The 14,731-nt window shown below is 39.9% G+C and overlaps 1 protein-coding gene across 1 annotated transcript; it reads left to right on the top strand.

Moving 5' to 3' along the window:
- Nucleotides 1-77: 77 nt before the first annotated feature.
- LOC103696974 (fe-S cluster assembly factor HCF101, chloroplastic) lies at nucleotides 78-10,170 on the top strand. Its single transcript, XM_008778718.4, has 15 exons — nucleotides 78-242; nucleotides 324-455; nucleotides 1,553-1,695; nucleotides 1,794-1,844; nucleotides 3,094-3,249; nucleotides 4,050-4,193; nucleotides 4,275-4,417; nucleotides 5,332-5,401; nucleotides 5,541-5,636; nucleotides 6,012-6,101; nucleotides 6,189-6,242; nucleotides 6,966-7,089; nucleotides 7,775-7,899; nucleotides 8,593-8,715; nucleotides 9,830-10,170. The coding sequence occupies exons 1-15, from the start codon at nucleotides 179-181 to the stop codon at nucleotides 9,911-9,913; spliced, it is 1,599 nt and encodes a 532-aa protein (XP_008776940.1). The 5' UTR covers nucleotides 78-178; the 3' UTR covers nucleotides 9,914-10,170.
- The last annotated feature ends 4,561 nt before the right edge of the window (nucleotides 10,171-14,731 follow it).

Genomic DNA, 14,731 nt, shown 5'->3' with positions numbered 1-14,731 from the left:
CAAGGGATTACCCGGCCCGACTCCCCGTGGGGCCTCATAAAGCGTGGAGCCAGCGGTGATAAAAGTCGGGAACTGGATATCGAAGGAACCTGAGGTTCAGAAAATCTCTCCCTCTCTCATCTCTGCCCCCACACAGCTTCCTCCTCCTCCTCCTCCTCCTCCTCCTCCCTCGGAGAAGATGCATCTCCTCCAGATTCCGCCCAATTTCCCTCTCCCTAGATCAAGAATCCCTATAATGGAAGGTACTTTCTCCATCCATTTTGCTTTTCTCCAATTCCTTTTTACTGGAGTGGTGTCTTCTGCGTTGTCTCGCATTGTTGCAGGATTTCTTGCTCCAAAAGCCCCGTGTCTTTTTCCCACGAGCACACAGTTTGCTACAACCCGAGCTCGGTTGTCTAACGCACAGCGACGGCAGGTTCTGAGGTCCATTCTCACAAGAGCTACCCCAGCAGGAAGTAATCCTTTTTGCCCCATACTTCAATTCCAATTTCGAATTCATGACCTCTCCAGCGAATTCGCGAAATTTTGTATGCTCTGAGATGTATATTCTTCTCATCAAGAAGTGTTGGGAGCTTGTTTTGCGACAAGGGTGTGCATTTGATTTACTTCAAGGAAGGATACTCCTTTGCTTACTGCATATGTAAAAGGAATAGAATAGGCTGTCAGGTCCCAACAAATTAATCTTTTGTTTGAAGCATCGAGGAAAATCTAATCTACAAAGTTTTCAATTAAGATTTTCTTTTCTTTTTGATCATCTACGTCCCTATACCTCATTTGGATTCCTTTTTTGGAAGCAGAATTCTCTACTAAACTCATTCAATGGATCTAGCACTTATCAGCAAATCAAAGAGGCTTGTGCCTACCCTCCTAACCCTGTATCCTGTTAAAGCAAGTGGAAGCTGGGGTTGCTATTTTTAGAGCATTGTTATAAAACTAGTTATCTTCAAGGACTATAAACTTACCTACTTACAACTTGTCAGGTTTGTTTTAAGATCTCAATGACTTTCATATGTCCAAGCATCAAAGTTTCTTGAAGTGCTCTAGACTTCAATTCTAGAAAGTATAATAGAAGTCCCTAACTTTTAGGCTAATATTTTAACTTGAATTGGTCGAGATTTTAAGGTTTTACAACTTACAATGTTGATTCATCACATGGAAGACTCAAGAAATTTGTCCATTCTTGGGGTGTCCAATAATTTTCTTTTGAGTCATACCGTCTCCAAGAATTCAGTAGTGTTGGCACTCCAGACATACTCAACACCAAAGCGTCTAGATAAGAATGGATTGCTGCCCAAACACCCCCCCCTCTCTTTCTTTTCAGAGCATGGTATGGAGGGAAAACCCTGCCTAATACATTTTAATAGATGCTTATATAATTGAAGCACTTTGCAGTATCCAAAAACATATGAAGTAAATCCATTTGTTTATTTTGATTTAGAAATTGTCATCTCTTTCTCTCTCTATTTCTCCCCCTCTCACTCACTCCCTCTCCCTCCCTCTCTCTTATTTCACTTCCTTGTGTTTCCATTACTCTGTTCTGTTTTCCTTGCAGCTGGTGCCTCAGTAGTATCTGCAGACATGGCCAAGAAAGATGTACTCAAAGCCTTGTCCCAAATCATCGATCCAGATTTTGGGACAGACATTGTTTCGTGTGGTTTTGTAAAGGATTTGACTATTGATGAAACATTGAAAGAGGTGATTGAGTAAAGTTATACAGATCATTGAAATATACTTTTTCTTATTAGTCCTAGACTTCATTTTTCCAATAAGAGAAAAGCTGTCATGTATTTCAGGTTTCATTCAGGTTGGAGCTCACAACACCTGCATGCCCAATCAAGGACATGGTAAGTAAAATCCGACTGCTCAGAGTTAATTTGTGTTCACTCTTGAAGAATTCTAGTCTATCATGAAGAAGATTTTCTCATCTTGTAGTGCAATGCCATAATTATGAAAATACCTGAATAGCTATGTCCATCGATATTTTAGAAGTGACTTTAATGCTTGAGCATCTTCTCTCCTAAAGGAATTAGTTGTCGATGTGTTATGTGTATTGTTTGTCTAGATGAAGCCATGATACTAGGGCCTATGTTATTGCGCCACACGTGCAAATTACTGATCAACATCACCCTATGCTAGTTGGCATAGACCGGCAGCCACCCATGTTTTTATAAATGAGAGTTGGCATGTGACTGGCACATCATGTAACAAGATGGTAGAGTACTGGTCAGACCTTGACTAGCATGGATGTGGCACATGATACTTCATGGTCTTTTTGAAGTCTTTAACAAACATCATCTCATTATACCTTGTCCACCTAATTGCTTGTATCTGCTTTGGCATAAACTGGCTGTATCATCTTTATGTGCTTTCATGGAACTTGGGACAAGTCCATATTACATTGCTAAACTTATTTTTTATTAGTCTAATTATTTTCTATGTGCATAATGCTGAAAGTATGAGTATAGTGTCGAGAAGAAATCACCAAGCCAGGCTCAAATGTGAATCATTTTTCTTTTGTATCATACATGGTGTTAACTTTTCATGATGCTCCTACAATCTTAATAATGAAGTGAGAATCACCAAAGAAGAATTAAGATTGTGTAAATACATATACATGGCAATGTTACTAAAATTTGCTTTCCTTACTTGCCTAAAAGACAAGATATCGACATATTTCATAGATTATAACTTTCACACTTTACTAGTGCCCCACTAAAAGTTTTCTTTTCTTTGATTTCTTTTCCTGGTAACCTTATTAAGTTATTATAGTATTTATCATCTATTGACACTGATGCATTAAGTGCTTTGCTTGCTAATTTAACTAAAAGTATGATTCCTTCTAATACTTAAATGTAACATTTGCTTTAGTTGAAATTTTTCTCTTTGATGTTTAATATATATATATATGTATATATATATATAGAGAGAGAGAGAGAGAGCGCATAGTTCTGCAGCTTGTTCTTCTGTCAGTAGGCAATCTACTAAGAATTTTGAAATATAATTGTAAAATATTTGTTGCTAAGATGCATGCAGGGCACTTTTTTATCCGAATAATTTTTTGTAATGTTCTAAGCTGATTTTATTTTTCTCCAGTTTGAACAGAAGGCCAACGAGGTTGTTGCAGCACTACCCTGGGTTAAAAAAGTCAATGTGACAATGTCAGCACAACCAGCGAAACCAGTTTTTGCAGGGGAACTTCCCAAGGGATTACAGAGTATTTCAAATATTATAGCTGTTTCAAGTTGCAAGGCAGAGTTTCTCTAATTTAGATTTCATTTTCATTTGTAGCACATAAAATGCAATTAATTGTACATCATTATTTTAGAGAAATGCTTTGCTCATCAATGAAATTAGAATTTCAATAATGTAAAACTGCAACCTTTTCAATGGGCCAAAGTATTGTATCAGTCAATATTTTGGTCTTTTGGGGTGTTTTTGTTCTACATACACAGGCTGGGTACTCAACAATGAAATATGTCAGGGCATTAACTGAAAGTACTGATCTGAGAATCACAATCATAAGAAGCTGTATCACCTGCCTGAAAAAAATAAAAACCAGAAACTCTGAAATAGAAGATGAAGATATTTTTCTTTACTGTTTTTTTACTCGACATGGTGGCAAAAATGTCCTTACAGTATGTATTGGTCCATTCAATTCCATTTAGATCTACACATTCAAACCAAGATTGATTTTAATCTACATAATGTAGGCTGGGTACTCAACAATGAAATATGTCAGGACATTAGCTGAATACCAATATGAGAATCACAATCATAAGAAGCTATAACATCAGAAGCCGGAACAAATAAAATCCAGAAATCCAAAATAGATGATGAAGATACTTTTGTTTACCACTCCTTTATTAGACATGGTGCTAAAACTGTCTTTACAGTTTACAGTATATGTCTCCCTCTGATTTTTTTATTGAATTACAATTTAGGGTTTTGTATTACGAGTTTCTATTCATGCGCCAGTGGTTATCACTCATATTCAATTATAATTTAATTCTTTACAATACACAAATATTCAACATGTCTAAACCATGCAGGGAGGTGTTGGGAAGTCTACCATAGCTGTAAACCTTGGTTATACACTAGCTGGTATGGGAGCTAGGGTTGGCATATTCGATGCTGATGTTTATGGCCCAAGTTTGCCAACAATGGTTTCCCCTGAAAATCGCTTGTTAGAAATGGTACTTGCATCTGCTGAATGATATCACTTGCATGAGATTAAAAGTTTATACTAATGATCATGAAACAGCTGCTTTTCTTAGAACCCAGAATCAAGAACCATACTTCCAACTGAGTATCTGGGTGTCAAGTTGGTATCTTTTGGATTTGCTGGACAAGGTCGTGCAATAATGCGGGGTCCAATGGTTTCAGGAGTCATCAATCAGCTACTCACTACGGCTGAGTGGTATGCCATATTTGGATGTTAAACCAACGAGGAAAAAGATCTTTCTAGATCTGATGATGCTTTATGAACTGCAATTATAGTGATTCAAACATTAGCATATATAACTAGACATTTACTGGTGCAGAAATTTTCACTTTTTATCATTTAGCCTATACAGTGACTCCATCATATCTTGATCTATTCCAGTATGCATGTGTTCATGAGATGTTTTCCTGACTTTTATGGCATCCCTTATCTACACATTTATTTTCTGTATATGCAAATTTTCATATTGCAATCTTGTTTATACATGTGCAACATGTATGCATGTATGTGTGTATAGAGTGGGATGTAGACCATTGAGATCTATTCTTATTAATTTACCACTAGAGCCCAAAGGCCTTAACAACCCCCTGCATGCGGCTTGGACCACATACATGAAAACAAAAACAAGTCAAGAAAGACTCAAGATATACGAAGTATGAACCCATGGAAAATAAATGGGCAAAATTGGCCTGGATGGTGATTTGAACCCATGACCTTTGGCTCTTATACAATGTAAACTTACCACCCCAAAGCTCAAGCTGTTAAAGAAGGGGTCAACAATGTATATCAGACCTTAACAATTATCACTTGACTTGCTTGCCAATGATATCCACATTTTGAAGAGCCTTTTTACCTCCAGTATATTTAGCTGTAATCATGTTCATGTATAATTGTATTAGCATAGGTTATCTGTATTCTTTTGGCCAAACATTTTCTTGATGATTCACCTTGTGTTTGACAAGTGAAAGAGAGATGGATTTTTTCTTTTACATTTCTGAAATATCTAGTCTACATAAATATATAGCGTACTTGTGTTGTTAGAGTTGTATATCGCTTTGCTGTTTTCGATATCACACAGATTCTGTTGTCCTGACTCTTGTATCATACAGGGGAGAGCTAGACTACCTTCTTATTGATATGCCTCCTGGAACTGGTGATATTCAGCTCACACTATGCCAGGTGTAGCCTCTGATGTCATATTTCTGGAGATCATATGCCAATTATGTGTGCGCGCGCGTGCACGCGGGCATGTAAACTTATTGATTCACCAGGCTATTTGACACTTCTCTCTAGAACTAAGATGTGATAAATTCTCCAGGTTGCTCCCCTAACTGCATCTGTGATAGTTACGACCCCTCAGAAACTAGCATTCATTGATGTTGCAAAAGGAGTTCGCATGTTTTCAACGCTTAAGGTATGTTTTTTGATATTATAAAAATAGATTTCAGGCTTAATCATTCCATTTTGAGTATTTATTGCCACTGAGATAGTAAGCAACTATAATATAATAACTTGCCTGTTGGTCACTAATATCAACTCTGAATGAATAAGGCTGATCAGTTTGATAAATATTGATTGTGAATTAGGAAATTAAGCATACTTTCTCATGATCATTTTCATTTTAGCTCTGAAAAGAAGACAGAATCAGCCCGTATAGATTTTTCTAAAAAAAGAAAAAGAAAATATTGTGATAATGTATTTGACTGTCTGGTACTCTAGTTGATTTTCTGCAGGCATATTTTATATGTATATTTAATTTTAGAGAACTGTTGTTCTGTCTGCTTTGAAGGTCCCATGTGTTGCGGTAGTTGAGAACATGTGCTACTTTGATGCTGATGGAAAACGCTACTACCCTTTTGGTAAAGGTTCCGGTGCTCAGGCATGTGCCTCAAGCAATGCTTAATCTTATGTTTTTTTGGATAATATTTTGTTGTTTCGTTATGAAAATTCGACCTACTCTCTGCAGGTTGTCCAGCAATTTGGAATACCACATCTCTTTGATCTTCCCATCAGATCAACTGTATGTGAGACGTTAACTTCCTAGGGATGCATTTATATGCTTTAAAGTTTTTATAACATTAAAAAGTGTATCAAAGACAATTGAGACACAAACTATAAAGTATTGATGTTTTAACCAATATTCCTTATCCATCTATTATTCACATTAGATTTAATAGGATTTAGAATAGACTCAAGGAATCCACCGATCATATCATCTTAAGATGTGAAATTCATTGGTTAGACATTGTCAAGCTTGGCATAGATAAGTGGTGGTTCTAAATTAGACACCTCTGGGTACACCCCAGATGAATTGTTGATGAATCATTGTTAGTTTTCATATGCGTTCTGGTACATCATGAACCAAAATAGATTCTAAGCTCTTCCTAACATATGCCATCTTGATCATGTTAAGATACACATCAATCAGATTATCAGTTCATGGTGGTACATTCGTCATCTGATTGTTTTTGTAAGCATCCTTGCCTCTTAAAGAGATATTTTCACTTTTTCTTTAAGAAGCATATGATCTTTCATTGCTTGTTTCAAAATATGCAGGAGGTTTATTCCTGCTTAAAACATTTCTCTGTATTGTCTCTCAGCATCTAGGTGATATCAGGCATGATATTAGGCACCTATAATCTCGATGGGGAAAAAAATATTTTTTTACTGGGTAAAATAGTTACAGCGTTTTCGATTGCTAAAAAAAAACACATGTTTAATAAGATTAGATTTACTCTGTCAGCTATCAGCTTCTGGAGATAGTGGAATGCCTGAAGTGGTAGCTGATCCTCAAGGTGAAGTAGCCAAGATATTCCAAGATCTTGGAGTATGTGTTGTCCAGCAATGTGCCAAAATTCGCCAACAAGGTAATCTGTCTGCTAGTGTCACATTCGAATATCCTCATCAGTGGCCCTTTTTACATCTGTACTTCAAGCTTTTGTTATGCTTTACAAGGCTGAATTGCCACTGAAACGACTATGTAGAAGTAGAAAATTCATGCATCATGAATGTTGTTTTTCCTAATTTCATATACATACCTTGGAATGAACTTGAAAACAGGAAAGTAACATGTTTTCAGCATCTTCTTAACCCTGTAGTTTTGTGCTCTGATTTTACTCAACTAAATCTTCATAAGATTGATAATTTGAGTCATGCTGTTGAAATTAAGATTTAATGCTCATCCACTAGGTGGGTCCTCTAGTCAGACCTCAAATAGACAATATTATGAACGCTTTGCAATCTTTTGTTGAGAATGATGGATATGATTAATTTTTAACTGTACTTTAAACAATTGAAGCTTCCGTTCAAACGATGATTAAGTTTAACTATAGTTCAAAATTTTCACATTTTATCAGAACGTAGTTCTCCCTATACACTTGATTCCTAGTTTGTTTGCATCACAGACAACTACTAGTTCTGACAAAAGTGTGAGGAATGCATGGCATTGTAGGATCTACAGAGCCAAGTCCATATAATCTGAATAAGCTTATTGATTATATACGGCTTCTTAAATCTGATTCCACTTGTGATAAGAAATTTTTCTGCTGCCAGTTTCAACAGCAGTATCTTATGATAAATCTATCAGAGCTATCAGAGTGAAAGTGCCCGATTCAGATGATGAATTTTTACTGCATCCAGCAACAGTTAGACGGAATGACCGCTCTGCCCAAAGTGTGGTATGTAAAGCATATTTATATATGTGTTCCCCTTTTACCCATGTTTTGTGCATGGTTTTTCTTTTATATTGTCATAGTTGGAGATTATTTCCTTCAGTAGGATCTTAATAGCTTGGACCCTGATGGACGACCTAGCAAATGACTTGAAGTTCAATAGTGCTCGTAAGCACATGAATTGATCATGTAAGAGTTGTGCGAGAGAAGAAGTCAAGAAAATCAATGTCTTGAGACCTGGAGACAAGGATATCAAAGAAACATCTGACCTTGTTGGCTTACCTATATGTCAATAAATTATCCTTGTAATTATGTGCTGTTTAGAAGATGTCCAATCATGAGAAAATACTCTCAATACATGCTATGGATAACAGTTATTGAATGGCCAATATGTTATCTAATAGGCTATCCGGCATGTGGCTTTCTTTTTTGTCCATTTTACTTTGGTCCGAGGGCACAAGAGCCCATGAGGCTACCCCAAAAGGATTGAAAACATTAATTATCGAGAACCTAGAAGCCCCCTAATTCTGAGGAAACCAAAAATTATGCCATATAGTGCATTCTCCAAAGTCTTGAGCATTTTTACATCTTAAGTTGTGAAGTTGGATATTTTCATGTGCCACATTTGCTTCCAATTTCTGCGAATATATTGTGCAAATTCAAACTTCAAGGAATACCATCTGTAATATACTAATGCAGGATGAATGGACTGGAGAGCAAAAGATACAACATGGTGATGTCCCAGAAGATATTGAGCCTGAAGATATCCGGCCAATGGGAAATTATGCAGTCTCAATAACATGGCCTGATGGGTTTAACCAGGTGGTTTGGTGCTTTAGATTATTTCTTTTATACAATGTGTATCAAATTACTGATGCTGATACAAAAGTTATACGCTCAAATTATTTTTACTATGCTGATATACATGGCAGGCATGCACACTCTGAGCACTGGTAGAGTATGATTATTTGATTTATTTGCATTGGCTTTTAGATAAGATAGTTTCATGATACATGCTATATATAAACTTCTTTTTATAATGATTTAACGCATCATGTTTACTTTATTGTCCTCCAAATGAGGAATTACACTAACATTTGTCCATATACCTACATAATGTCTTAGTGCACAGATTTCATGTGTCATTTGCAGAGTTTCCATTTATATTCTTGGATTTCTATAATTTGTTTGTCTTTTTTGTTCGTTCTTTATAGTTCCTACTGAAATAAAGTTGTGGATTATTGGGGAGTCAATAGGCAAAGATGGCTTATATGTGTAGTGAGGATATCTTAAAATATGGAATATTTTTGAAATGGCTCCACTATATTGGAGCTCCATTGAAATGGAAAATTTTGTCTTTGTCAAGCCCTTGACGCATATGGGATGTGTAAGTGCCACCACTATTAAATGCACGTGACCCTCAGAGTTCTCTCCTCTGAAACATTCGTTATGGTGGATGCATATTACCCATTAGCCATGCCAGGGTCGAGGCCATGTTCTGCCGTACCGGTCCGTACCGGCCGGTACGTACCGGTCCGGCCTGGGACCGGTACCGGATCAGCGTGGAATGCGGTACCGGTAATTTATTGTTGAAGAACCGGTACGGAACCGGTTTCGTACCGGTCCGGGCCGCCACCGGTACGCCGACCGGTACCGGTACGGCGGACCTTGGTCGAGGCCCTAAACACTTCATATAGAATACTTGGCTGGCAAGTCACAGAACACCATACCTGCAGAACCTAAGATATGAACTAAAGCTGTTGCTGAGACATTTTACTCCATTTCGTGCTGCCTTTTTGGAATTTATTTATCAAAAGTCTAAACACCAACATAATATTATTCAGTTCATTCATGAAGTTTCTTGCTCTCCAAGAACTTTTGAGCTGACCAAATCAAGTTTAGAGTTTAAATTACTCAAATTTCTGTTTCTATACAGATAGCACCTTATGATCAGTTGGAAACTTTGGAGCGGCTAGTTGATGTTCCAGAACCAACGGTTGCAAAAGTAAATGCTTCTTGATTTACTGTATCAAATCTTCGTAGAGGTGTGTAAACATGTGAAAGAAGAAGATGAACATCCTAAAGAATGTTCAGGTAAACATAATTGTTTGGCTCCGAATGGAATTTATGGTAAAAGGTTGCAGATTAGTGACTGTTGGAGCAAAATGAAAGGTCACTGTTCTAATGTGTAATAGACAGATTTTTCGAGGAAAAAGAAACTCAGGCTGTTTTTTCTAAGGTAATATCTTAATATATAGAATGAAATTTTTATGGTGATGTTATGAGACTATACCTTCAGCTTTCCTAAAGGATTGCCTGTCGTATGATAGAAGCGGCATATACAACCAAAATGCTCTGATGCTTATATTTTGCTTGAAAGGTGCAGTTATAATGGCTGCAGCCACAGTACTGTTTTTTTCCCCTGCAATCATAAAATATAATGGATGAATATTGAATTTGAAAATCACTACTGTCTGCAGATGAGAATTCATGAAATTAATGTAGTTGAGAATCACAATGGTTTTACTAAAGGAACAGTAAATATATTCATGGAGAAGAAGCTGGCAGAGACCTGCTTTTCGCCTGAAAGCTGAAACATGCATTTGCCACAATTGAGAGTTGGGTTACAAATGCATCATTACTCATTTGCTTTCACTGCCCAGGCATCAAAATATTCTTGCACCCCCCCTTCTGGCTTCCTTTATTTCTAGCCTTCTATTCTGGTATCTCGCTCCCCAAGTGTATTCCTAGGACGCGTTAAATTTTCATCTTCGTCATTCAAAATCTTGGCCAATCATTATTGGCAATATCTGTGACTTAGCTAATAAAAAGATACAGCAGAGAAGAAATCCCACGTCTCTTGCCTCTGTGCTTCTCTCTATGTGGGACTATGTATGGCAAGGCTGTGAAGCCTTATCATCGTTGGAGCATGATTTTTGATCGGCGTGAGAGCTCGTGGTATCGAAAGGTAGGTGGACTGAAGCCTGAAGCTAGTTCTTGGTGCTAAAAAGAAGACTGAAACCTAAGAGCTACAGGGGCTTAATTTCAGCTGGCTTCCATTGTGTGAAGGTTAATACGATGCAATTTAAACGCTCGTTGTGCCTCCATGAATTTCTGACTCCTTGAGCTCTTTCATGGTTCGATGATCTTATCTGGTACTATCTGATAGCCGTCGGGTTACAGCAAGCTGGTGTCATGGAAAGTCTCTTTGAAACTTTTTCCTGTTGCAACCTACTCTCTAATCTCGTAACTGCTTGTTTGTTTGTTTGCTTTGCTTCTCATTGTTGGTGTTGGTGATTGAAGGATTCTGGGTAGTAACATTGTTTAGTACGAGGCTACACTAGATGCTGTTAGGTCCCAGTCAGAGATGGGAGAAGACGATGGGAAGGAAAAGGAAATGCTATTCAAAAGCTCAACAGTGAACTGAAACCAGTCATGCAAAACAGCGAACACCCCTCTTCGGGTGAGAGTAACCCAAGAGAAGAATAAACAATGGAAAGAAACAAAAATATCACTTCACTCTCTACCCCAAAGCCAAGACAGTCTCTCTGTTTTAATGCTCCCTTCCCACTTGCCACTAGAGGCCATCATTTGTCAACTCCTCACCATCACTCATCATCTTCCCACGTTCTCTTCCCCTTGCTTCGGAACGCAGTTCTTCTCCTCGTCCCACGTAACTGAGAAACCCGGCCATGCGCACAGCTTCAGTTCCTCTCCTCCGGAACGTGCTCCGCTTCCGCCATCTTCGCCGCAAGGCTCAGTCTTCCTTCCACTCTCCGTTCCATCGCGGGCGGCTTCCCTTCCACGTGCGTAGCTCGGCCTTGAGTTGCTGCTTGCTCCCACGTTTTCGACTCGGCGGTTTGCGTGCATGGGGCGAGGTTCATAGCCACCAGGTAATGCGGGTTGGGTCTCCAAGCCCGTTGTGGTCTGGTAGGCAAAGCGAGCCTATCATCCCATCCCCCTTCAGCTAAAGCCTTGTCCTCAAGGTTTGCGTTTGGGTACCGTTGCTTCAGCTGATAGTATTCTTTCCAAGTAGCGTCTTCTTCCGGTAGCGAGTGCCACTGCACCGGTACTTCTTCGAGGATCTTGCCTCCTTTTTTAACCCAATGATAATCTTTGATAGCTACCGGCTCCATCACTAGGTAGCCGTCTTCCCGGATAGGTGGAGGGTTTTGGCAAAGAACTTGCCTCTCTCCCAGCTTTCGTTTGAGAAGCGACACATGAAACACCGGATGCACTTTTGCATCTGCAAGTAACGCTAATTGATAAGCCACCGGCCCGATTCGTTCTGTGATTTGATATGGCCCAAAATATTTCTGGGCGAGCTTTTGATGAGCTCGCCGAAATATGGTTTGCTATCAGTATGGCAGAAGCTTTAAAAACACCCATTCTCCTTCAAGGAAGACAACTTCCCTCCTCCTCTGGTCAGCCTATTGCTTCATGCGACCTTGTGCTCTTGCCAAGTTTTCCTTCAGCTCTCCTATCAATTGATCACGGTGAACTAACGCTCGATCAACTTCGTCTACCGCTGAGATCCCTTCCATGTACCGGTTGATCGTAGGTGGTGCTTGTCCATATAAAGCTTGGAATGGGGTCATGCCTGTAGTGGAATAAAAGGTGGTGTTGTACTAGTATTCCGCCCATGCCAACTGCTGTTCCCACATATTTGGAAACTGGCTGCACAAGCACCGGAGATATTGTTCGACGCATCGGTTAACCACCTCTGTTTGGTCGTCGGACTGAGGATGGTAGGCTGAAGTCATGTTGAGTGATGTCCCTTGTAGCTTGAAGAATTCACGCCAGAAGTTGCTCATGAATACCGGATCCTGATCACTTACTATTAACCTCGGCATCCCGTGCAATCGCCTACTTGATTGATGAACATCTCAGCCACCCGCTTTGCGGTATACGGGTGGGATAATGATAAGAAGTGTGAATACTTAGTGAGTCGGTCGACAACAACCAAGATCATATTCTTTCCCTTGGACCATGGTAAGCCTTCGATGAAGTCCATCGAAATATCCTCCCACACCTGAGAAGGGATCAGTAATGGTTGTAGGAGTCCGGCTAGAACTTGGCCTTCGTACTTATGCTGTTGGCAGACTACACACTTGACCACAAACCTTTGGATGTCTTTCTTTATGGAGTCCCAGTGAAAAGCTTGAGAAACCCATTTGTAGGTTCTTAGAGCTCCCGAATGTCCTCCGATTTTTGTGTTGTAAAACTCCTCCATCAGCTTCACTCTTAATGGCGAACCGGGAGGGATTACAACCTGACCCTTGTAGTATAAAATCCCTCCTGTGGATTGGTAATTTCTCATGATATCAGGCTCGACTCTTAGTTACTGATTTTTCCGTTGCAGATAAGGGTCTTCTCGGTGGACAGACCGGATTTCTTTCCAAATGTCGAAGATGGGAAGACTGAGGACGTGAAGCGTTGCTCCTTCGAGGAGACACAAAAAACCATCTGCGGCCGTATTATCTTTTTCGGGTTTGTAGACAATCTCATATTCGTATCCTAGGAGCTTGGCCATCCACTTCTGCTGTTCCGGAGTACTTACTTGTTGTTCCAAGAAATGCTAGAGGTTCTTTTGATCCGTGCGTATTTGAAACTTTCTTCCCAGCATATATGGTCGCCACAGCCGAACTGCCTCCATGATTGCCAGCATCTCCTTAGCATATGTAGACCACCCCTTCTTCGCCACACCCAGTGCGTTGCTCATGTAAGCTATCAGTTTTCCGATCTATGTGAGAACTGCTCCGATCCCACGATCTAAGGCATCAGCTTCGATTACGAACGTCGCTGAAAAATCTAGAATGGCGAGCACTGAGATTGTTGTCACGGCTCGCTTGAAATGATGGAAAGCTTGCTCGGCCTGGGTATTCCATTGGAATTGACCCTTCCTTAACAACACAGTCAATGGAGTGGCGATGATCCCATAATCTTTGACGAACTTCCGGTAGTATCCCGTTAATTCGAGGAATCTCAAGAGTTCCGTCACAGAAGCGGGTCGTGGCCATTCCTGCATAGCTTGAATCTTGGTGGCATCGACCTGTACTCCATTGGCCGATACAACATGGCCGAGATACTCAACTTGTTGTTGCCCAAACAATCACTTGGAGGGTTTAAGGAAGAACTGATGCTCAGCGAGGATGCTAAGGGTTGTATTCAAATGTACTAGGTGTAATTTCCAAGTGGCACTATACACCAAGATGTCGTTGAAGAAAACTAGAACAAATTTATGCAGGTACCTCCAGAAGATAGCATTCATTGCTGCCTGAAACGTGGACAGGACGTTGCACAGCCCAAAGGGCATGACTAGATACTCGAAGTGTCCATTGTGGGTGCGAAAGGCTGTCTTCAGAATATCTTCGGGATGAACTCGGATCTGGTGATACCCCAATCTGAGATCAAACTTGGAGAAGTATTGTGCTCCATGAAGTTCATTGAGCATGTCGTCAATGGTGGGAATGGAAAACCTGTCCTTGATGGTGGTGGTGTTGAGGGCCCGATAGTCCGTGCAAAACCTCCAGATGCTGTCTTTCTTCTTCACTAGAAGCACATGAGAGAAAAAAGGGCTCTGGCTCATGCGGATGATCCTAGCTTTCAACATGTCGGCTACCTGGCACTCTATCTCGTTCTTCTGATAATAGGCATACCGGTAGGGTCGCACATTGATCGCCGAGGTTCCCTCTTGTAAGAAAATTCGGTGGACCAAGGCTCACTCCGGTGGCAACCATCGAGGTTCTTCAAATAGTGCTGAGTACCTGTCTAGCAACTTTCAGAGATCTGGGGCCTGTTCGTCTTCGTTGGTTGGAACCTGAGAGTTGCCTCCCCC

Source organism: Phoenix dactylifera, unplaced genomic scaffold (assembly GCF_009389715.1).
Source record: "Phoenix dactylifera cultivar Barhee BC4 unplaced genomic scaffold, palm_55x_up_171113_PBpolish2nd_filt_p 000781F, whole genome shotgun sequence".
NCBI classification, from domain to species: Eukaryota; Viridiplantae; Streptophyta; class Magnoliopsida; order Arecales; family Arecaceae; genus Phoenix; species Phoenix dactylifera.
The sequence above is the reverse complement of the archived record's forward strand: the minus strand, read 5'-3'. Positions and strand labels throughout refer to the sequence as shown.

What these genes read in the sequence shown, in the direction of transcription:
- LOC103696974 (XM_008778718.4), top strand. Translation starts at nt 179, where the DNA reads ATGCATCTCCTCCAGATTCCGCCCAATTTCCCTCTCCCTAGATCAAGA. An exon ending in AAGAATCCCTATAATGGAAG is followed by an intron (nt 243 to 323) that starts GTACTTTCTCCA and finishes GCATTGTTGCAG; the next exon opens with GATTTCTTGCTCCAAAAGCC. An exon ending in AAGAGCTACCCCAGCAGGAA is followed by an intron (nt 456 to 1,552) that starts GTAATCCTTTTT and finishes TTTTCCTTGCAG; the next exon opens with CTGGTGCCTCAGTAGTATCT.